Below are 24,031 nucleotides of genomic sequence, written 5' to 3'. Positions count from 1 at the left end.
AATTCCCCTAGAAAGGAGTTCACTGTTTTAGACTTAAGCTATTTCTTTAGACTGAGACTGCTTTAGGTTGAATCTAAACCAGATGGCTGAAGCTGGGATGGGATGAGCTCCCCTTATGGCACAGATTTTGCCTGGTTTTAATCTTCACATTTGAAGTTACATTTCCCCCTTAAAATCCCCCAATTTAGGTCAAAGCAGCTTTATGCCAGTCCATGAAAGTCCTTTCCCAGTGTGCACCCACTGACCACCTAGTTCCTTAATTTGCAGCAACTGAGGGAATTAATTAATGGAAATGAAGAAATCAAAGGATATTACTATGGAAAAAAAAAAAAAGGCATCAAAAGGCCCTGGACAATGCAATGAGTTTTCTGGTCAGGCAGCTACTCCATCAACCCACAGATCCTGCCACAGATCTGAACTTAAGCAGCACTAAACAGCCCTTGGGCTGGGAAATGATAACCCTCCCATTTTTATCTCCATTAGCTACTTGCAGTGGGTCATTTTTTGGGGACCTGGGTGTCTCAGGTCAACAGAAATGGGGACTGACAGAGCTTGGAGTGCAAAGCAGGGCTGGGGCACTCTAAAGAGTGAGGGGGTGCTGCTGTTCCTCCAGCTGTGTGTGGAACTGATCCTAAAAAGGGAGGGGAATCCTGAGGGAGTTGGTGACTCACCTCTCCATTGCAAAAACAGTATATGATGGCAACAAAAAATCCCTGCAAGGAAGAAAAGACAACGTGTTAATGGGCATTTGGCTGCAGGGGAGCTTCTCTTTTCTGCTCTTTGCACCCCCAGGTTCCTCTGGAACCAGTGACACTCGTCATCTTCTGCATAAAACTGGCACAGCAGACCTGGGGGTCCTGGTGGGCAACAAGCAGCGTTCCCAGCAGGGCAGGGAGGGGATCCTGCCCCTCTGCTCAGCCCTGGGGAGGCACATCTGGGTGCTGTGTGTCCACTTAGGGCTCCTCAGCACAGGAGCACGTGGAGCTCCTGGCAGATGATTGTCCTGTGGAGGTGCTGAAGGGATCTCTGTGCCCAGGACAGGCTGAGGGAGCTGGGGCTGTTCAGCCTCCAGAGCAGGCACTGAGAGGGAACCTCCCCAATGTCCCTCAGGGGCTGCAGGGGATGGCCCAGCAATGGCACAGGAGGACCATTCCTAGAACTAAAACCTCCCTTTTCCCAGAGCTGGGACTGAGGAATCCCCTCAGCACTGAAAGACAACCCGGGACAAGAAATCTGGGAGGTGATTTGAAACAACATCTCTGTGGATCTCCACCAGCTCCTGTCTCATCTGGGTCTAAAGGGGGTTATTTTGTGGGCCAAAGTTACCTTCCAACAGGACCAGTTTTGTGGTTGGACACGCTGAGCCTTCATAAATACAAATAGCATAAATATCATGCTTTGAAAAGAGAAAATATTTTCCAATGTTTTCCAATAATTTCCCAATATTTATATTATAAAGATTATTATAATATTTATATTATAAAATTATATGCATCAAAATACTGTCAGATCACCTCGGGAGTGAAACCTGGCGTATTGTAAAGCCAGCCCTGCCTTCAGAGTCAAACTTGCACTCCCATTTCCCCCTTCTCCCCACTGAAATCCCCCCCTAATTCCCCAGTGCCAGTACCTGGAAAGAGTTGAACAGCATTTCATAGTGCATTTGAACTTGCCAAAGAATCCCTGACACGTCTGTGTATGGCATAGCCATGAAAACAATATAGTGAACTCCAAACAGAGGCATAAGGACGAGGGTAGATTTCAGCAGCTTCCTGTGGGGACAGGGAAAGAGAGGGAATTAGTGGAGGGGTGAATGTGACCCCCTGGTTAGGATTGGACAGCTCCTGTTCCCACAGGAATTGGGGCCACCTGGAAATTCAACATGTATTTGAGATAGCCCTGATGTGCTACTTCAGCCCTCGCCCAGGGGATGCTGCTGGAGGTGAAGGCACAGGAGTGTCTTTTCCAGCCTCAAACTGTCTCCAGGTTTGGCTCAGGATCATGGGTGGAGGGTGGGAGGGTGGCTGGAAAGGAATGTGGGCTGCTGTGCCAGCCCCCAGCCCCTGACTGGCATCCAACCCTGCCCATAAAGGATGTTCTCCTTCACCCTCATCCCCTGATTGGCATTAAATCCCTATCCATAAAGGATGTTCTCCTTCACCCCCTGACTGGCATCCAACCCTGCCCATAAAGGATGTTCACCTCATCCCCTGACTGGCATCCAATCCCTGTCCATAAAGGATGTTCTCCTTCACCCTCAGCCCCTGACTGGCATCCAATCCCTATCCATAAAGGATGTTCTCCTTCACCCTCAGCCCCTGACTGGCATCCAATCCCTATCCATAAAGGATGTTCTCCTTCACCCTCATCCCCTGATTGGCATCCAATCCTTGTCCATAAAGGATGTTCTTCTTCACCCTCATCCCCTGATTGGCATTAAATCCCTATCCATAAAGGATGTTCTCCTTCACCCCCTGACTGGCATCCAATCCCTGTCCATAAAGGATGTTCTTCTTCACCCTCATCCCCTGACTGGCATCCAATCCCTGTCCATAAAGGATGTTCTCCTTCATTTTACACCTGGACATGGCCCTACACAACCTGCAGTGGGTTGAGCAGGGGGGTTGGGCTGGGTGATCTCCAGAGGGCACCTCCAACCTCAGCCACTCTGATTTTCCTGCTTGTTGAGGCACTCCATGAACATCCCCCCTGGGTTAGAGGAGGGGGAAGTGCATCTGGGAGCAGAATTACTGCAGCCATCAGAGGGAAGAGCACAGTGCCCTGTGGGGTTGGGAGGTGGACACCCTCAGGGGGTGCTTTGGGCTGCAAGATTGCTTGGAAAAGCTCCTGCTAAAGAAGCAGCAGCTGAATCTCAGCACGTGCTGGGGCCTGGGGGGAGGTTCCACACAACCCCAGCACTTGGCTGGGTTTGCTCCTCGGGGAATCACTGCCATCAATTGAAGGATTAAACCCTCTGCCAAGGGTTGCAGCAAGTCACCAGGAGCAGCAGTTCTTGACAGGGGCAAACATCATCCCCAGGAGGGGCTGGCAGGGCCTCTGTCCAGGAACTGCAGAGCACTGAGGGAGCTGAACCCTTCCAGAGGAGAAAACCCCATCCAAACCGTAATTAACTGCAACTTTCAGCCAGGGAGAAGCAAATAAACAGATAAATCAGAGCCCTGACAGGACAGAAATAAATAAATAAATAAATGAGGAGGTGTTTTGCTGCCAAATGTCCCTCCTGGCTCCATAAAACAGGGGGGGTGTTTGTTTGCAGGGGGGGACAGTGGACACGAGCTCATGGTTTGCAGCCCTGTCACTCTGCTCTGCCCCCTTTCCAGGTGTCAGGCTGGTCAGCCCTGGATGTTCTGAGAAGCCCTGGGAGCTCTCCAGCACCGAGAGGTGTCTCAGCCATCTGTTTGTTCCATCTGGTTTTGGCCACGCCGCGAATAACCCGAATTATCGGGAGGGAAGAGCTGGCAGAACAAAGGAAAACACAACACAACAAACAGGGAGACGCCAGCAAAGGGGGCAGGAACCTGTTTGTCATTTCAGCAGAGGCACCAAACACCCACTGAAGGGCAGACTGAACAAACAGCCCAGATTTCACAAAGCACAGGAGGGAAATAAATAGAGATGAGGAAATGGATACAGATTTGAGGGGCTGCAATGACAAAAACGAGGCTTTTACTGCTGCACTCTGGGCTCAAGAGCAGCACAGGCACTTCTGGACGGGCTGAAGAGCTTGAATTCCCCTCTAACCCACGAGGCAGGTCCCCCAGGTTGGGCTGGAGAGGCTGAGGGGTGTTTGAACTGTTGATTCGTTCTGCAGCACCAGAGCTGGGTGACAACATCCTCCTGTTTGGGATGGCTGCAGACACCCTGAGCTGCTCACCCTGGGTTCCTCTGAGCCAAGGGGGTGAAACCAGGGCGTTGTCCTCTCCCAAAAAGCGGAGAGGCCACGTGACCCACCTGTACTGTTGTCTCGAGTCGCACCTCCCTGCGTTTGTCTCCCGTAGTTTGGTGGCGAGGACTCTGATAATATTGATAAAAAGAATAAAATTTACCTGCAGGGACAGGAAAAAAAACAAAACAACGACAAAGAAAGGAGAGGTGTTAAAAAAACACATCCAGCTGGTGGCAGAGTCCTTCAGTTGATTCATTCCCCCAGGGTGAGTCAAGGCAGGGACTGTACAGGGAGCTCCTCCTGGGAGAGCTTGCCCTGGGGAAGGGCTGAGCTTGCCGGGAATGACCCGCTTGGTGGGATTTTGTCGGTGTTTACCCTTGGGAGAGAGGAAGGAATGGCTTTCTCTGACAAGGTGAGGACATCTAACATGGGAAAAAATCCCAAATCTGAGCCAGCCAGCCCAGCAGGCACCTGGAAACTGGGCAACTCTGGGGAAACTGGGCAACTCTGGGGAAATGACCCAAATCAAGTTGCATTTTTCTCTTGCAGCCCAACCGAGATTCAGATCTCCCCAGGACAGCAGGAGCATCAGCAGGATGGCTTGCCACGTTCCCACGTGGAAAATGAAAGGAGAACGAGCCAAATGCACCGTGATGGAGACACAGAGTGGACCTGAGTGGAGGTGCCAGATCAGGACGGGGGGAGAGCGGTGGAACTGCCAAACTTGAGCTGTGCTTCACCACCTGGAGAGGTGGTGGGTGTGGGGCACACAGGGACAGCCAGGGAGGAATATCTGCTTCCTATGCAGGGAGACTCATCTCTGGACCCAGCTCCCAACCAAGCTAATCCAGCTGCTCACAGCTTGGAATAACTACCCAGGGAAGTGCTGGAATCATCATCCCTAGAGGGATTGAAGAGCCCTGTGGAGGTGGCACTTGTGGCCCTGGGTCAGTGGTGGCCTTGGCAGTGCTGGGAGTGGTTGGGCTCAGTGTCAGAGAACTTCCCCAACCTCAATGACCCTGTGAATCCAACCCTGCCCTGCAGGACCGTGCTCCTGGTGGGCTCCTGGTGGCCCACAGGGCAAAACTGAATGGCCAAACATCTCCTGGCTCCTTAACAGAGATGGAAAACAGGTTGACATTCCAGGGATTCTTGGGTTTTTGGAGCTCTTCAGAGGCTGGTTTCCCTGACTGCCCCATTCATGGCACTAATGCAGCAGCACTGTGGGAGTGCCCTGGGCAGATCCCTGTGCCCTGGGCAGTGCTGTGTCCTGTGGATCCCTCTGGGAGCTTCCAGCTGTTCATCTGACTGCCCAGATGCCCCCGGAGCAGCAGTTCAAGGCACCAAATAACCACACAGGCTTGGAATTTCATGCCAGAAGGGACCATTGTCAACCTCTGGTTTGATCTCTGGCACGGCACAGCCCAGGAGACCTCCCTGTTTCCATTCTGGCTTGAGCTGGAGCAGATCTGGCTCCCAGTGTTTCCATGACAGAAACATTGGGAAGCCGTTCCAGTGGATAATTATCCTCACTGTCAAAAGCAGCTCCCTGAGCTGCTGACTGAGCAGGGCCTGGCTTTGTCTCCTGGGGTTGGATTCCTTCCCCTTTAACGAGGTGCAAGTTCATTTTGAGCAGTTCCCCTCTGGCACAGAGGCAGGAAGGTCCTGCCACGCCCTTTCCCTGGAAGGGCCACCGGGAAAATTCCTCTCCTGGATCTGTTCTGGGGGAATTTAACATCCAGGAAAGCCCATTCCCTGAGTTCCATTTGGTTGGGATTCAGTGCCTGGCACAGGAGTTGGGAGGGAGGGATGGACAGGCAGATAATTCCTTTCCTTTGGAAGCCAATCCGAAAGGGAAGGAAACCCCCAGCAGGATTTATTTCTCATGGGATTTTCTGGGGGCTTCAGAGGCTCAAAAGTGGGATCTTCTTCTGGCTAAATCCAAGCTGTCCAACCTCACCTGAGCACCCTCACCTCGAGGGTGATTAATGAGATCTGGGAAAGCAGGGTCCCCACCCCATTAGGACAATGCCCCTGGGTTCCCCTGGTGCAGATAATCCCATTTTATAACGAGCTCTCCAGCTTTGGAGAGCCCAGCCCTGGCTCTGGAGAACAGCCCTGGGACATTCCTGTCCCCTCTGGCTCCACCAGTGGGAAGAACGACCCCTGAGAGCTGCCTGTACCACAGGGGTTGGAAATGCTGCTTGGAATGTTGGTCTCCTTAAGGATTTTAGGGTTTAAAAGGTGGGATTTTTCTCTCCTGAGCAAAACTTGAAGCCTCTCAAACCCCTGTGCTGTCAAACTGTCAAACTCCCAGGCAGGTCCAAAACAAGGAGGCCCTTAAATTGAATATATAAAGCCCCCACATTATTAAGGGGAGGTTGTTATTAATTATTGGAGTGGGGAATCCTGGCCCAACCCTTCCCTTCCCAGCACAGGCACTGCCTCAGCTCCCAGGGACGGGTACTCACCACGATAGCTGCCAGGATGGGCACCTGAATAATCCACTTTAAATTGCCAGCACTCAAGTCCCAACACCTGAGGAGAGATGGGGGGGTTTGGTCAGGAGATCAGTGGTGATGAGGAGCAACAGATCAAGGGGCTCCTGGGGGAAATCCACCCCTGGAAGGGTGGGTGGGTGGGTTTGATGTGGCCTTTCTCCTGCTCCATAGCCATGGCAGGGGTGGTTTGTGCTCTCCAGGTGAATCCTGAGCAGGGGGCTCTGAAATGGCTTAGGAATGGAATCCCAGAATGAGTTTGGATTGGAAGGGACCTCAAGGATCATCCAGTTCCACCCCCTGCCATGGGCAGGGACACCTCCCACTAGTCCCAGGCTGCTCCAACCTGGCCTTGGACACTTCCAGGGATGGGGCAGCCACAGCTTCTCTGGGAATCCAATGCCAGGACCTGCCCACCCTCACAGCAAGAAATTCCTTCCCAAAAGGAAAAAAAAAAAAAAAAAAAGCAGTGTCTTCCCAGGCAAAACCATTTGGGAAGTTTCCTGGGGACCCCCATGCTCCTGCTGGCAGATGGTGGGCAGATGGAACCTGCTGTGTGGTCAAACCTCTGCTTTATGGGGGGAAGGCCAGGTTGGATGTGGGCCTGGGATAGTGGGAGAGTGTCCCTGCCCGTGGCAGGGGTGGGACTGGATGAGCTTTGGGGTCCCTTCCAACCCAAACATTCTGGGATCCCGAGATCCCCGTGTCCTGTGTGTGGGATTTACATCTTCACCACCTCACCCGCCCCAAACCTTTGGCTGTGCTGTGTCCCAGGTTCCTTCCTGTTCATTCAGCACTTTAAAGACCTTATCCCTGCCTAGCTGGGAAGTTATCCCTCTTATCCCCAGGGATAACAGCTGCAGGTGGCCCCATTTCATGGCATCTCACAGAAAACGAAGTGAAAGTTAGGAAGGTTTATCCTTCCCTGCCATAACCCCCCCCTTCCCCAAGTCTTTCCTAACTCCACAGTAAACTTCTGGCTTTGCCTGGTTCATTTTTCCCCTTGGAATTCACCCAGGAGCCCCACTGAAAGCTTCACCTGTGAAAGGAAGAGCAGAAAAGCCGGTGGGACTTACTCTGTGTCGGCGAGAGTGGCTCTCACGCTGGCCCACGCTGTGACAAATACAGCTGGGAGACCTGCAAGGAACACAGGGCAGGGGTCAGGAGGGCATTGCACACCAAAATCCACGTGCAGGGGGGTAGAGGAAGGGCACAGGGGCAGTTTTCCAATATTCAGGCGTAATTTAGGCTAGGGAGGGCTCATCTCTCAGGTTTAAGGTCTGATCTGATTCAGTTTTGGGCCCCTCGAGACAAGAAAGACAAAACTGCTGGGGGGGTGTCTGGTATGAGAAGGAAGAGTTTGGGAATCCTGGGTCTCATCCTCACTGTCATCTGTAGCCAAGGAAGATGCCTTGGAAGTGGGGATGAGGCACAGAGTGGACTAAATAAGGTCTGGAGTGAGATGAGGGGTCAGAATTGGAGGAGACCCTCAGTTTTGGATCCCTCATGTCAAGAAGGACACGGAGGGGCTGGAGCGTGTGCAGGGAAGGGAAGGGAGCTGGGAAGGGGCTGGAGCAGCAGGAGCAGCTGAGGGAGCTGGGGGGGCTCAGCCTGGAGAAAAGGAGGCTCAGGGGGGACCTTCTGGCTCTGCAATCCCTGACCAGGAGGGGGGAGCCGGGGGGGGTCGGGCTCTGCTCCCAGGGAACAGGGACAGGAGGAGAGGGAACGGCCTCAGGCTGTGCCAGGGGAGGGGCAGGTGGGATAGTGGGGAAAATTCCGCCTGGAATCCCCATCCCTGGAGGGATTTCAAAGCCCTGTGGATGTGGCACTTGGGGACATGGTCAGTGGTGGCCTTGGCAGTGCTGGGGATGGTTGGACTCCATGGCCATAAAGGTCCTTTCCAACCCAAACAATTCTATGATTCCTTGATCTCCATCTCAGCCCTCTTTTGCAGCCCAAATGGTAAACACCCAGTGGCAGGGAGCGTTTTCTGGAAGGTAAATGCCATGGTTTGGACACGTCCACGTTACTGAACCCTCCTGGCTTTCAAAACGTGGCACTTTGCTTTTCCAGCCTGCAGGCCAGGAGTGATCCAGGCTTAACCTGCCTCCTGAGGGACGTTTGGGAGATAAACAGCTGGTCTGGGCCTGGAATGGGCCGTGGATTTCACAGGATGAATCCTCAGGTGCCTTTCCCCTGTCACCGCTCTACAGACACAGCTTGGGTGGGGGACTGAGAGCTGTTGTATCCAACTCATTCCACTGGAAGCAGAGAATTCTCTTATGGACACAGGCTGGGAGAGCTGGGAATGTTCTCCTGGAGAAGAGAAGGATCCAGGGAGACCTGAGAGCCCCTTGCAGGGCCTAAAGGGGCTCCAGGAGAGCTGGAGAGGGACTGGGGACAAGGGATGGGGGGACAGGGCACAGGGAATGGCTTTAAGATGAAGGAGGAGAAATTTAGGTGAGATATTGGGAAGGAATTGTTGTCTGGGAGGGTGAAGAGGGACTGGAATGGATTTCCCAGAGAAACTGTGGCTGCCCCTGGATCCCTGGAAGTGTCCAAGGGCAGGTTGGAGCACCCTGGGCTGGTGGGAGGTGTCCCTGCCCATGGCAGGGGATGGCACTGGATGATCCTTAATGTCCCTTCCAACCCAAACCCTTCTGGGATTCTGGGATTCCAATGGCTTTGTGCACCACACCTTTCCCAAGGTGTTTTCTCCCTCCCTTCCCGGCAGTGAGAGGGGGATCTGGAGTCAGGCTCAGACCATTTCCCCCCAGCTCAGGGCTGGATGGATCAGCAGCTCTGTTAAGTGGGCCAGACTTGCTGCCTGAAGCACAGAAATGCTGAAATTTCGAGCAGTGCTCCCCAAATGCTGCAGCCAAAGGTTCACTCCCAAATGAACCATCCTTAGTTCAGCACAGCCACGCTGGGGCATCATCATCATCACCAGCAGCAGCAGCAAGAAAATTCTCCCAATATCCAAATGCAATCTTCTATTTATTTTTATAGGGTCCAGTTATTTGTACAACTGAGTCCCCTACTGGCTTCCCTTAAAAGGCAGGATCAAACCCACAGTAGCTTCCACAGATCGGGAAGAATAGGCCCTTTCAGGTGGGGGGAAAAAAAAAAAATTAAAAAATAAATAAAGGCGACATTTATCACCAGGGACTGTAAATACGCTGTTCCCAGCCTAAGCTGGTTGGGGCCGGGCAGGAATAAGGCCAGGCTTAACTTTCAGCATGCACTTAAGTCTCATTAGGGTGCTTAGAGGCTTTCCTGCCCCGGGCGCTGTCCCGGGCTTTGGGGTGGAGGGGCCGGGCTGGCAGCTCCGCTCGGGGACAACGCCGTCCTTCTCCTAAGAAAGCATAAATAATTAAACACAGGGCCCCACTCAGCCCCAGCCCTGCCTACAAAGGTGCGTTTGTGAGGAGCACACCCTACTCTGCAATCTGGGGGCTCTGCAGGGAGACCCCCCCCCTGACCCCCTGCCCGGGGGATGGGGGAGCTGAGGGCTTGGGAAGGTGAGGATTTCTTGGAACAGGCAGCACCTATTTCCTCCTCACTCTTATTCACCTCTCAATGAAAAATAGGTGCCCGGTCCAGATTAGTGACCGAGCTACCAGAGGCTTAAATGTCTTTAGTTTTGCTGATATTCCCTTTTCAATCAACTGGGAAACTGCTCATGGTGAGAGGCTGACGAGCCTGTCTGTGAGATATCGGATATTCTCCCACTAGAGTGAAGTTTTCAGCTTGAAAGATGGATTGATTCAGAGGTTTGGGGATATTTGACATGAGTTTTATTCCTCTCAAGCCCCACTCACCCTGCTCTGCCATCCCCAGGACTGGGGGCTCTGCAGTGAGACCCCCCCGACCCCCTGCACAGGGGATGGGGGAGCTGAGGGCTTGGGAAGGTGTGGATTTCTTGGAACAAGAACCATCTCCTCCCTCCTCACTCTTACTCACCTATCAATGAAAAATAGGTGCATGGTCCAGATTAGTGCCTAAGCTACCAAAGGCTTAAATGTCTTTGGAGAGGAGAGTTACCCTAAAAAACCCCACTGTGTGCATTTGTGGTGCTGCTGCCTCACCCTGGGCAGGCAATTTAGGAAAAGGATCCTGGAGATTTTTTGCAAAGCCCATGGAGTGAATTCCTGGCACCCACTTTACTGCTACATTTGTCTTTCTGTGTCCCTTCCATTGTTGTTTTTTTTTTCTGCAGTTTTGAAGTGTAAATGTCCTTAAATTCACAGAAGGTGGTTGGAATCCTCTCCCTCTCTATCCTCTGCCTGGTGTTTTGCTTCTTGGTCAGTGTGACATGAACACTTGGGCTCTCAGGTAATTCCTACAGTTCAGTCTTTCCCTGACAGGCTAAACTTTCAGTGGGAAAAGCCATGGAATCATGGAATTGGTGAGACTGGAAAAGCCCTCCGAGATCCTGGAATTCAACCATTCCCAGCACTGACCATGTCCCCAAGTGCCACATCCACAGGGCTTTGAAACCCCTCCAGGGATGGGGACTCCACCTCTGCCCTGGGCACCCCATTCCAGTGTTTGACAACACTTTCCAGGAGGGAATTGTGCCAATATCCCACCTGCCCCTCCCCTGGCACAGCCTGAGGCCGTTCCCTCTCCTCCTGTCCCTGTTCCCTGGGAGCAGAGCCCGACCCCCCCTGGCTCCCCCCTCCTGTCAGGGATTGCAGAGCCAGAAGGTCCCCCCTGAGCCTCCTTTTCTCCAGGCTGAGCCCCCCCAGCTCCCTCAGCTGCTCCTCATCAGATTTGTGCTCCAGAAGGAGCAAAGACCTTGCCTCCAGCATCTCCTCTATTTCCAGAGGGTCATGAATGACCTTCTGGTGTCTCCACTTGAAATTCCTGGTCTGTGAGGCCCCAAAGATTGACAACCCCTCCTGCTGAGCACTCACAGCTCCCACTGATGGGACAACCCTTAAAAATCAGGACTGAGGTCCTCAAAGACACCCACAAACAGACGGACACCCAGGAGAGCCATCCATGGATAAATCCATCTGGCCAAGCCACCAGAGGAAGGAGTGTCCAAAAATCCTGTGATCTCCTAGGGGCTGTGGGTGCAGAGGGAGGGAGGGAGGGATGAGTGGGTGGATGGAGGGATGAAGTTATGGAGAATTGGATGGGTGGATGATGGATGGATGGATGGATGGATGGGGGGATGGATGGATGGATGGATGGATGGATGGATAGGTGGGTGGATGGATGGGTGGATGGGAGGATGGATGGAGGGTTGGATGGGTGGATGGATGGATGGATGGATGGATGGATGGAGGGATGGATGGATGGATGGATGGATGCATGGACGGATGGAGGGATGGATGGATGGGTGGATGGATAGGTGGATGGATGGGTGGATGGATGGATGTAGGGATGGGTGAATGGGGGATGGATGGGTGGATGGATTAATGGATGTAGGGATGAGTGGATGGATGGATGGGTGGATGGATGGATGGATGGGTGGATGAAGGGATGGGTGGATGTAGGGATGGGTGGATGGGGGATGGGAGATGGGTGGATGGAGGGATGAGTAGATGGATGAGATGGATAGATGGATATAGGGATGAGTGGATGGGTGGAAGGGTGGATGGAGGGATGGAGGGATGAGTGGATGGAGGGATGGATGGAGGGAGGGTTGGATGGAACGGGTGGATGAATGGATGGATGGGTGGATGGGTGGGTGAGTGGATGTAGGGATGGGTGGGTGGGTGGATGTAGGGATGGGTGAATGGGGGATGGGAGATGGGTGGAGTGAGGGCTGTCTCACCCCTCCCGTGCCCCGGCCCGGGCGGCGCTGCCGTGAGCGACTTGCACAACACCCACATTGCATGCGCTGTGCGTTGCAGTCACACACACAGTGTGTACAATGCAGCTGCTGCAAAGTCGGTGTCTCCCCAGCAGCTGCACAGGGGGCACCCCAACCCCTGCCCTGCTCCGGCCCTTTCCCTGTGGCCGTGTCTCCAGGGGCTGGAAAGGCGGGATCAGGCTGGGAGGGAGGGAGAGGATTTAGGGATAAACCCCCGAGGAAATCTGGTATCAGCTCCCTGGGATTCCTCCTCTCTGAGGGACAATGCCTGGCTTTGATCAGCCCCTCTGGGTCGTGGTTTCCTGATGTTAAATGGTCTGGGAGGGCTTTTCCAACCTCGACAGTTCTGCCATTCCATGACATTTAATTGGCCAGGGAAAGGGAAGGATTGAACTCCAGGGATTCCCTGAGAGCCCAGGTGGAGTTACAGTGACACAGAAACACAACCTGAGGCAGAGGAATGGGAGGGAGAGGATTGGTACCACCAATATTCCTGCTGTTAAACAGGGATAAAACACTCCCTGATGCCTCTGCTCCTGGGGGGTACAAATTCCCTTAGGGAAGGAGGATTCCTGCTTAGATAAACAGGGATTTTGGGACCTGAACACCTCTAACAGTCTAACACCATCCCGTTTATCTTCTCCACTCCCCTGGAGCTGAAATCCAGGGCATTCCAGCTGCAAGGAATTAAGAGGGAGTGAAGGGAAAATGCCAGTGGGATCAGCTTGGGTTTCCCAGTGACTGGTGGTGGCTCTTGGACTTCCCCCCCAAAAACAGCTGCAGGGGCAACTCCAGGTCTGCTGGAGAATTTATTGGTGCCCATCATGTCATTATTTATTTCTTTTTCTGGGGTCTTTCTCTGCCATGAGGGTCTCCCTGGGAAGAAGGGAATGAGGACTTGCTGATGGAGCTGAGCTCCCTCGTGCCAGGGGAGGACATGGATTGAACAGACCTGACAGAAATCCTTGGATTTCACCTCAAAGAGTTAACCAAACATCCTGGTTACCTCAGCAGTTCTGGAAATAAGACCTTGCAGGGTGATTTTTTGGGGGGGTTTTTGGAGATTTCCAGGGGGGATAAATGCAAACCCTTTTTATTGTTCTGATGTCCCAGCTTTGAGGGCAAACCCATCTTTTGTGTCCTACGTGGAACGGCCTCGTTATTGCTCCCCCATTCCCTGGCAGTCCCTGTGTGGTGTGGGCAGGATCCAGTGCCCACTGCAGGGAGCTGCAGGTTTTTTTCCACCGATTCCAGTGGCTCCTGGACCGGTTTGCCCCTTTCCAGTGCCCAAAAAACTATCCAAACAATGCGTTGTGTGAACATTATCATGCTAATCCAAACACAGGCAGCCCAGATGCCACCGGAGGGATCCTGTGTTCTCATTCCAGAGGAATTTAAACGGAGCAGCCTCAAACTCCTGGAAGCACATCCAGGGTGGGTGTTGTGACAGGTGGGACTCACTCAGGGCTCTGTGGTTGCTCTGATAAAATGATTATTCCCTGGCAGTGCCTGGGGGAATTAATGAGGGCAGCTCGTGGCTCTTGGCCTGGTTTCCTTTGGCTGAGCTGTGAGCAGCTCACAGTTGGGTTTTCTTGGGAAACATATGGCATTATTTTCCTCCTGCTTCCCTCTCTTCCCGAGTTCCCTCTGGGGAATGGCTTCTTTAAGTCTGCCCTGTACAGTTTAATGGCATTTTCTGAGAAGTAGATTTTACTTGAAGGTTTGGAAGAAGTTTTTTTTTTTTTTTTTTTTTTTTTTTTTTTTTTTTGTTTGTTTTGTTTTGTTTTTTTTTTGTTTTGGTTTTTTATGGTTTTTTGTTTTGTTTTGTTTTGTTTTTTTTTTTCTTTTTTTTTAATTAATTTAATTGGTATCAGGGACCCCTGAAGTCCTCTGTGTCCCACAGCAGCTGAGGTAGGAGATGCCCCATCCACAAAGCAGAATCCCAGAATGGTTTGGGCTGGAAGGGACCTTAAAGCTCATCTCATTCCACCCCCTGGACACCTTCCAGGGTTGCTAAGGTTGCTCCAAGCCCTGTCTGTTGATTTATTTATTTTCCCCAAAACATTCCAACTGCCCAGATCTTTTCCTGGGAGATGGATTCCCAATCTGAGACTCAAATTTACACCTCCCATCTTTATGCTGTGGCAGCACCAGCAGTTTCTGACCTCATCACCCACTGAACATGAGGTCTGCAGGGAGCAACTTGGGAAGCAGGAAAGCTGAGGAGACTCCTGCAGGCCGACCTGAATCCCAAAACCCTCCAATCCATCATAAACTTCATCCTGCACCACGTGGCTTGCTCAGAACCACCAGCTATTTTCCCCAAGGGATCCAGCTGTGGGCTGGGAATGTCGTGGTGCACACATGAACCCTGTCCCAAACTGCAGTCAGGATGTGGCCAGGTACATTTGAAACCTGGAATCTGGGAAGCAGTCCTGGGCCACACAGTTTAGGGTAACCACAGACCCCCCCACCCCTGAGCAGGTTTTTCCTGCTGGGAGCTCCTGTGTGGAGCCACAGCCCCTTCCTCTTGGTTGTGTCCTCAAGGACCATCCCACCCCCTTCCTGCTCTGCCTCCCGCTCCACAGGCTCCAGGACCACTGTGGGCACTTGGTTTATTGTCCTGAGCCTCCCAGCACCTCATCACTCCTTGGAAGCCGAAACTAAGGCCAGAAGGGAACAGAAAAATCGCATTTTTGTCTGAAATGTGGGTGCCCACAAAGCCTCCTCCTGCTGGTTGCCCTCCTTTCCTCCGTCCTCACCGAGGAGGTGCCCAAGTTGGAAGGCAAGGAAGGCAAAAAAATAAGCCCTGGCCACAAATTGCAGGTTTCCACTGGTGTTCTCTGAAACCTTGGGGAGCTTTTTACAGCAGCTGAGGTCAGAGGGAGGAAATCAGAGCTTGGGAGCAGCTCAGAAAGCCTCAGGGAACTTTGTGCCCCTGCAGCCCCACAGGAGCGCTGGGAAGGGATGGGGAGAGCTCAGAGGATCCTGAAGGGATCCCACAATTCAGAAGGGGTAAAGCTTTTATGGGACAGAAAACCTGTCCTTGAAGAGTCACTGGGGCTCATCCTGTGTTTATTTACAACGTCCCTTCTCCTGTATTTATTTCTATCCACGACCAGCTGCAAAAACCACCTCCAAGAGGCTTCTCCCAGGGGAGGTGTGAGGAGCAGGCACGACTTACCCCAGCCAAATAATGTGAATCCCCAAAGATATTTCTTCTCTGAGAAAAATGCCATGAAGATGAGGCTGTGGAGATAGAGCCCTTCCACCAGGATCCAGTAGTAATTAGTTGCCAGGAAGTAGAGGAAGAAGGTAACAGCTACTTTGCAGCCCACCTGCAACGACCACAGAAGGACAGGAGCGTGTGTGAGGAACGTGGGGGTGAAATTCCTGTTGGCAGAAAATGTCAATAACATGTCCCTTGTAAATAAAAAAGGGATTTTTTTTTTTATCCTGGCACGGCTCTCATGCTGATCCTTTGTCAATCTAAATGAATATGCACATCTTATCTCCATATATACATGTATTTGTATGGCAGTAAGATATGGACACGTTACACTCATTTTCTTTTACAAAGTGAGTTAAAATAGAAGACCAATTAAAAATCCCCTTCTAAGTGGGATTAATAATAATTTTTATATTTATATATTTCTGTTTTATATGTGGTAAATGTTATATTTCTGTTTTATATGTGGTAAATGTTATATTCTATATTTCTGTTTTATATTTATAAAAATACACCATGGACCCCCACACAGGGAGCATCAGGCAATAATTGCAAAGTTCCCACTTCCCTTGGAAACAAAAGAAATACACTAATTGTTGCCTTCATCACTTATTTGCCCTTCAATCCAGAAGAATGGGAGATGCCATTAAAATGCTAATATTCAAAGAATGCCATTTATTATCCCAATTATTCCTCTGAATGAGTCCAGCCCAAGGAGAAACAGAACACAATGCAGTGAAACTTTGGGGTGCTTCCCAAAAAGTGAGTGTTTGGAAGTGTGCTGAGTTCTCAGCCCGTTAATGAGATGGATCTTGGAATGGGAAGGAAACACAACACCAGATTTCCATGTGGGATGACTCGGATGCCCAGTGGGACACTCCACATGCACTGATTGTGTTCAGGGGGTTGCTGGCGGGTGCCTGGCGGGGGCAGAAGCTGTGAAAGACTTGAGAAGCCAAATAAATGTGCAGGCAGGAAGTTTATCCCAGAATCCCTGAGGTTGGAAAAGCCCTCCAAGGTCACAGAGTCCCCCCCTGTGCCCGATGCCCACCTTGTCCCCAGCCCAGAGCACTGAGTGCCCTGGGACACCTCCAGGGCTGGGCACTCCAAACCTCCCTGGGCAGCCCCTGCCAATGATTCAGCAACCCTCTCCATGAGGAATTTTCCCCAATATCCAACCTCAACCTCCCCTGGCACAGCCTGAGGCCGTTCCCTCTCCTCCTGTCCCTGTTTCCTGGGAGCAGAGCCCGACCCCTCCCGGCTCCCCCCTCCTGTCAGGGATTGCAGAGAGTGAGAAGAGCCCATTCCAAGGATACCACGGAAAATTTGTGCTGGGACCAGTGACAAGGAGAGCTGGTATGTTAGAAACTGAGGAGGACTTTGGAATATGAGGATGGGCTTCCTCCCCCCTGGCTCATGGCCAGTACAACCTGGGCTAGTGGAAGGTGTCCCTGCCCCTGGCAGAGGGTGGGACTGGATGATCCCTAAAATCTTTTCCAACCCAAACCATTCCACAATTCCGGGATAAATCACAACAGGAACAACCAGCTGTGGTTTGCTCCAAAATCCCAGTGAGGTGAGATGTCCTCTGGTGACCTTCTGCCTCAGGAGAAGGAGCCAGGGCTCAGACCCTCCCATGATGTGGTGGCTTTGCCACCTCTGGGCTGTCACTTTGGTGGCACAGATGTCCCAGCCCAGTGGAGCCTCTGTGGGGCATCCAGAGAGGAGCTCCCAGTGGAAAAATGAGCCAGCTGTGGTGGGAGAAGAACACGGTGGAGCACGAGCACTCCTGGGATAGTCAGGAATGTTCCCGGAGCCGTAAAATTCAGGGCACAGCAGGGGAGTGTTGAAAAGAGGAGCTGTAGATTGGAGTCAAAACATCAGCCATGAGGAACAGCTCAGGGGTCGGGAAATCCCTCTGGATTGAGTGGGAGTGGGAAGGAGTGGGATAAGACTGCACAAGGGGAGCGTTTCCACCTCGGCAGGGTGGAAAATCCCCCCTGAAAAGAAAGCAAAGTGCTGACCAGACAGGACAGAGGCACGAAGATCAGAGAGCCACCTGCCCTGGGGGGTACTCACAAACTGTGACTTATCCGCTGGAGGGGCTTCAGTGATGGATTTCAAGTCTTCCTCTGAGATCCTCTCCATCTCCTCCAGGGCTGAGCCCGAGTACAGGACAGCGTCCTTCACGAAGATGCTCACGGCCCTCAGCATGAAGGACACGAACAGGTGCATGTGGATGTAGTTTCTAGTGCAGTGCAAACGTCTGCAGGGGGACACAGAGAGGGGTGGGGGGAAGTTCAGCCCATCTGGGGGACGTTCTCGGGGTCGTCTGTGCCCCCCCCAAAGAGCCCCAGCTCCTCTGAGCCCCGCAGTGCCACCTCCACTCATCCTGTACCCCGGTTAACTCCTGCTCCAGGGGGCTCCTGGAATCATGGGATCGTGGAATGGGTTGGGTTGGAAGGGACCTTAAAGGTGATCTCGTTCCACCACCCTGCCATGGGCAGGGACACCTTCCACCAGCCCAGGTTGCTCCAGCCTGGCCTTGGACACTTCCAGGGATCCAGGGGCAGCCACAGCTGCTCTGGGAAATCTGTTCCAGGGGCCTGCCCACCCTCACAGGGAAGAATTCCCTCCTAAAATCTGCTCTAAACCAACCCTGCTGCAGTTGGAAGCCATTCCCCCTTTCCCATCCCTCACAGACCACTGCAAAGCTGGCAGAGCTTCCTGTAAAGTGCTGATTTTTGTGCCCAAATTTAGCAGCAACTACAGGAGTCACTCAAGTGTGTTGGGTGTTGTCCCTGTTTCCCCTGTTCCCTGTTCGAATCCTTATCCTTTCCTTGCTCCTGTTGAGCAGGTTTTGGGCTCCACCCCAGCCACGGCAGCGACGACCCCACAACTGCTGATTGTAAAGCGCTTTAAGATCCTTTCTGGGGGAAGAGCTGGATGGTGAGAGGTCAGTGGGGTTGGACCCACATATGAGAGTGCATTTAGGAACCAGGGATCATGGGTTTTTGGGGGAGGAGGAGCTAACTGATCTCTTGGGGTCCCCTCTGTCCTCTAGAGCTCTGTTGCCTGGCTGGCCATGCATGGATTTATGGATGGATGAACATCCTCTTAAATCCCCAGCTCCAATGATGGAAGCAAAAATGAAAAGCTGTGGTTTTGTCTCCTTTGGAGGATATTATGACAGTAATGACAGTTGTTCTCTGGGCTATTATAATCCAGATTACACCAAGTGGAACTGAGGAGGTAGAAAGGAAGATGGGCTTTGTTCCCTGCATTTGTGATGGAGTCAGTGAATCTCTGGATTGTGTGTGATCTGGGATAAAACCTGGCTTGATCCCTGCTGCTGCTTTGATCCCTGGGATAAAGATGTTCTAGCACAGTTCTCCAGGTGGTCTGGGCTGTAAATGAAGTGCTCTGAGGACAGGAACAAAGAGAGAAACCAGGAATACTCTTGAGCTCCTGAAACTGGGAATGCTCTCAGATCCACGGACATGGAATATTTTAACAACCTTGCCAGTGTCCAGTGGGAAACGAAACAGAAGGAGAGGGCTGGGAGACCAGGAGTGTGGGGGCAGGGATGGGGACAGGGATGCATCATTGCAGTTCCTCCAGGAGGGGTCTGCAGCCCCCTCTGCCCTGTGTGTGTCCCAAATTCGGGCTCTGCTGTCCAAGCACATCCCCCTGAGCCCCTTTTGCTCCCTGCAGAGGGGCCTGAGCCCTTTCAGAGCCAAAAGCCACCCGTTTTATTCCCAGTGCTTCGTGTGCAGGGCTTGGCTCCAGCTCCCTGTGCAGACCCCACCTGGTGTTCCCAGCACAGGGAGGGTTTCCCCCCTCAGCCCTTGCCTGGGTCCTGCTGTTTCCCAGGAGAAGATGTGACCAGACCCCCAAGGGAAGCAGATCTGGGGCTCAGGGCTTGGCACTCAGCCCCCTGCTCTATTCCCAGCTCTCCAGGTACGGCTTCCCAAAGGACAAATCCCTGGATGTGGAGACCCCTTCCATCCCTCCCATCCCGAGCTCTCTGTGCCAGCGAGAATCCCAGAATCCTACAGTGCTTTGGGTTGGAAGGGACCTTAAGGATCACCCAGTTCCACCCCCTTCCATGGGCAGGGACATCTCCCACTATCCCAGGTTGCTCCAACCTGGCCTTGGACGCTTCCAGGGATGGGAGATGCAACCTGAGCTCTGAGGAGTGGATGCTGTGGGTTCAGAGTGGTGTTTAGGGGTCTCCATGCCTTGGCAGAGGGTGGTGGAAAGGGAGGGGAGGCCAGCAGGGTTAGGAGGGTGAACGGGGATTTTTGGATCCCTGGGAACAGCAGCAGGGGGAGGTTGGAGGAATCAGCCTGGGATGGTGGGGGTTCCCTGCAGCTGGTCTATCCTTCGTGGATATTTGGGTTTGGAGTGGAACTTCCCTCATGAAACCTGAACTGTCTCAAAAAAAACCCCATATAAATCTGAGCCAGGTGGGCAATAGGACAGAAAACCCCAGAGGGTTTTCCAAGGGACCAACCTCTTCCTGGAGATTCCCCTCTTCCCGTTTTTGCCACAGAGGGTCTGGAAAACTCCTCTGCAGGGAAGAGGAGGGAGTTCCAACACCCCACCCCCCATCCCCCAGGAAGTCTGAGCTGAGAGGCACTGACACAGCCCAAACCCCAGCCGGAACCGCTCGTGGATCGCCACCCCACACTGATCCTGGGGGAGAGCCCGGGGCTTTCCCCTGAGGTAAAACCAGAGCCGCCTACCTGAAGTATCCCAGGATAAGGACAGCAACTGTGAGGGATCCCAGGGAGATGGAGTATCCAACAGTATAAATCAAATAGAGGCGATCAAAGACCTCCTGCAGCAGAAACGATGGAAAAAATAGCGTCGCATTAGAACGCGCCCTCCTGCCGTGGGGACACCCCTGGGGCTGGGGATCCCTGGGAATCACAGCCTGCTGTCACCTCTGCAGGTGCTGTCTGCATTTCCTGGCGTGGGATTGTTGGAGGGGGGTTAGGGGGTGGGTTGATCCCACACCTGGGAGGTTTTCAGCCCAAAGGAACCCAAAGCGCTTTACAAACTCTCTTTACATCCAGAGATCTCTTGGATCTCCACGAGGACAAAGCCTTGGCTGGAACAAACTGCCCCTCAGCCTGGGATTTCTGCTGGAATTGTACACTCCAGCCTGGTGGAGCATCACCCACCCCAGGAAACACGGGGAGGGGGGGATAAACTTTGGCTCTGGGATACGAGGGGGGAAAAAAAAAATCACCTGCATTTATTTTTCCCTTTTTCAAATCCCTCTGCCTGTGGTTATCCGACCCAGACACAACCTGAGCTTGCCAAAGTCGCGTTGGAAAAGGTCCTGTCGCAGGAGAGCTCGTAGTAATTAATCCTCTAAGAGGTTTCAGTTCTCTTGGCTCTCTGTATTTTTTAGAGCTGGGCTCAGAAACCCTGAGGTTTCCATTAAATATCAGGATGTTTTCCTTCTCCCTGGGCTGGGCCCTGCAGCTCCACTCAGGGATTCCTGAATACCCCACCTGGAAAGGGTTAAAATTCCTGCCCCCAGCCCACTTTGCGCTGCCTTTAACTGCCTGAAATTAGAAATAAACCCCAAAGAAACCAACCAATTCAGCATCTTCCTCCCTCCTTTCCTTCCCCTCACCCCACCCACCGGGATGCGGGAGCAGCAGCGGGAACTCTGAATGACAGCCCTGACTCTTGAAAAGCTGGCCTGGAATGTGAAACCTCAGCCCTATTACATCAGAATCCCCAGATATGGGAATGTTTCTCTGTGGTTTCCACTGGTGGAGTGGAGTGTTTGCCAATATTAATTTCGTGTGTGTGTCTGGGTGTATTTATATCTATATTTTTATATATGGGTGTCTCTGTATCTATCTGTGCAGGCAGCAGGCACTGAAAAGCCAGTGGGAGTAGATTTGAAAGCTTTGGGGGTGAAAACAGCAATTTTCCTGCTGCCAAGCTGGAATCCCCTTTGAACTGGAAAACATTTGCCCTCCACAGTTGAAAATAATAATAATATTAATATAGTAATAGTAATAATGATGATGATGATGATGATGGTGATGATGATGGAATCCTGCTCCACATTTAGGATTCCTGGGAATCCAGAGGGTCCCTGAGCCCCACTGAGCAAGTGAACCAGAAGGATCCACGTTGGTGCCGGACAAGGGCGGCGTTGTAGCGGGAATGGCCTTGGGAAGAGCCTCCTGATTGGCTGGCAGGACGTTTTGGGAGGCTGTGGTTAATCCCTCTGATTAACCACAGGGCCCCTCTTTGAAAGGCTGAGGAGCCAGGAGTGCCAAGACACACACAGATCCACGGTGCTGTCCAATCCTGCCCGGGGGGGAGGCCCAGGAATTACTCTGGGAAAGGGGGATTCTCTGGATGGAGGGCTCGGATCCTCAGGGAAAAGCCTCAGGAGCAAAGGGTTGAGGTTCTCCAAAGGGCTGCCCAGGGCAGGTTCCCAGGGGTTTGTCCTCAGGAATAACCCTTTTGCCAGCAGGGGAAAAGGGGGATTCAGGGATCTCCATCCCTTGGCAGGGGTGGGGGACAGGGAGGGGAGCCAAGCACGGTTAGGAGGGTGAAGGGGATTTTTGGATGCCCCAAAAACAGCGGTGTGGGGAGGTTGGAGGAATCAGCCTGTGAAGGTTGGGCTTCCCTTCAGCTGCCCTGCAGGGGGAAAAATAAAAAACCTAAAGGCAATCCCAGGTCCCAAACATCTCCCATCACCAGGGAGGTCCCAGCTGGGTGGAAACCACGAGGCTGACTCAGGGAAGGTCCTCCAGGTACCAAAATATTGAGTCACCTGCCAGCTGCAACAACCACCTCCGGGGGGCTGAGATCCCTCTGCTGGGAGCTGAGAGGGACAGGAGTTGGAATCATTCCCAGAAGGTCACAAAGGTCGTGATGGCCAAGCCATGGTCACAACCTGGAGCTCCCCAGTCTCAAGTTCAGTGCTTCTGAGACCAGGAGGAGCTCTGATGCCTCCTAGAAATCCACCCTGAGGACACACTGACCATCACTGCTCATCCACTGACCTGTTGGAAGGGGTAAAACTCTGGCCTTGCCACACCTTTAGACCCTGGTTTGGGAAGTGTGATGCTTTAAGCCCTGTAATTTAATTTAATTTATCATTTAATTGAAGTGTTCAAGGCTTGGAGCAACCTGCTCTAGTGGAAGGTGTCCCTGCCCATGGTAGGGGGTTGGAATGAGATGAGCTTTAAGGTCTTTCCCAACCCAAATCAACCCAGGAATCCATGATTCTATGAATTTGCTTCCTTCACTTTTTCAGCTGAGGACACAAGAGCTCTGGAAAATAGAAAAAGCTGAAAATAAACTAATGGAAAACCAGAAGGACAAAACTTCAACGTCTGGGATTCCAGGGGTTGGGATTGTCAGTAAAATATTATAAATATTCTAAAGCCCATATCAGAGCACCCAGATTAGGGAACATCAGCTTCAGTAGCCTCGAATATCCCCCTTTGCCCACCCCATCCATCCATGGAATGATAGAACTGAGGCTGGAAAAGCCCTCTGAGTCCAACCATTGACTGCCAAGGCCATCACTGCCCCATGTCCCCAAGTACCACATGCCCAGGGCTTTGAAATGCCCCCAGGGATGGGGACTCCACCTGTGCTGGGGCTGGACAGCCCCTTCCAGGAAGAAATGTTCCCAGTATCCAACCAGAAGCTCTTGAGGCCGTTCCCTCTCCTCCTGTCCCTTGTTCCCTGCTGTCCCTCCACGTGCCTCAGGTCATTTTAGTCCCCCCAGGTGTCCTGCTTGGCTTTGAGCTGCTTTGACGAGGGGATGAGTCCTTCCTGAAGGTCCCAGGAATTGTATCTGCAATTCCCATGGAGTTGTCTCCCAATCCTGAGGACATCTCATCTGATTCCAGGCCTGAACACCATCTCTGTTTCAGCAGCTGGATGAAACCTCCAGGGTTTTGGTGTCCTGGTCCCTCCCAGTGCCCCAGGCAGGGACTGAGACACGAATTTTCTGCAAGTCTGGTGGCAAAGCCTATTCCAAATCTGATGAAGTATCTCCCAAGTTTTTCCAAGCTGCTGATTCAGATGTTGCTGATGGCACATTTGGAACCAGCAGGGGAAGGGTTTTGCTGCTTGGAGCGATAAACAAAGCCAGAAATCCACTGAGTTTGCTTCTCTTGCCTTTTTTTTTACAGCAAAGTTGTGACTAAATAAAAAACTTAATGGGATGTGCACAAAAGGCACAAAACAGCCACCGATTTCCAAAAAGCCTCGGGGAAAACACTGCGGGTTGGACAGGAATTTTGGCTGCAGGATTCTCTCCCCTTCACCCCTAGAGGTGCCAGGCACTTAAATCCTCCCAGTCTGGATGAGGAGCTCAGATAAGACACCCCAGTTTAGACTCAGACATTTAGACAGTGCCTGAAAAGGTGACCATTTCCCTGGTCATCCTGGAGATGCTGCTTTGGCTGGATGGGTGGAAGGGAAGGGGGCCAGAGTCAAAAAGTGCTATTAAGATTTTTGGAGGAAAATGGCCCAAAGAGCTGCCAGAGGTTCATCACTTCTCATCTGGGCCA

The 24,031-nt window shown here is 52.3% G+C and overlaps 1 protein-coding gene across 1 annotated transcript in view; it reads right to left on the bottom strand.

The window, feature by feature from the left end:
• PTH1R (parathyroid hormone 1 receptor) overlaps positions 1-24,031 on the bottom strand; it is an 85,761-nt gene that overhangs the window by 5,897 nt on the left and 55,833 nt on the right. Inside the window, exons 5-12 of the mRNA XM_050309785.1 lie at positions 20,210-20,304; positions 17,541-17,727; positions 15,417-15,570; positions 7,482-7,542; positions 6,379-6,445; positions 3,973-4,067; positions 1,631-1,772; positions 672-713 (exon numbers count right to left, since the gene is read on the bottom strand). Of these exons, the coding sequence (XP_050165742.1) occupies positions 672-713; positions 1,631-1,772; positions 3,973-4,067; positions 6,379-6,445; positions 7,482-7,542; positions 15,417-15,570; positions 17,541-17,727; positions 20,210-20,304 (843 nt within the window). The remainder of the gene's footprint in view (positions 1-671; positions 714-1,630; positions 1,773-3,972; positions 4,068-6,378; positions 6,446-7,481; positions 7,543-15,416; positions 15,571-17,540; positions 17,728-20,209; positions 20,305-24,031) is intronic.

This window comes from Myiozetetes cayanensis, unplaced genomic scaffold, assembly GCF_022539395.1.
Source record: "Myiozetetes cayanensis isolate MyiCay16 unplaced genomic scaffold, myiCay2020 scf1, whole genome shotgun sequence".
In the NCBI taxonomy this organism is placed as follows: domain Eukaryota; kingdom Metazoa; phylum Chordata; class Aves; order Passeriformes; family Tyrannidae; genus Myiozetetes; species Myiozetetes cayanensis.
The sequence above is the reverse complement of the archived record's forward strand: the minus strand, read 5'-3'. Positions and strand labels throughout refer to the sequence as shown.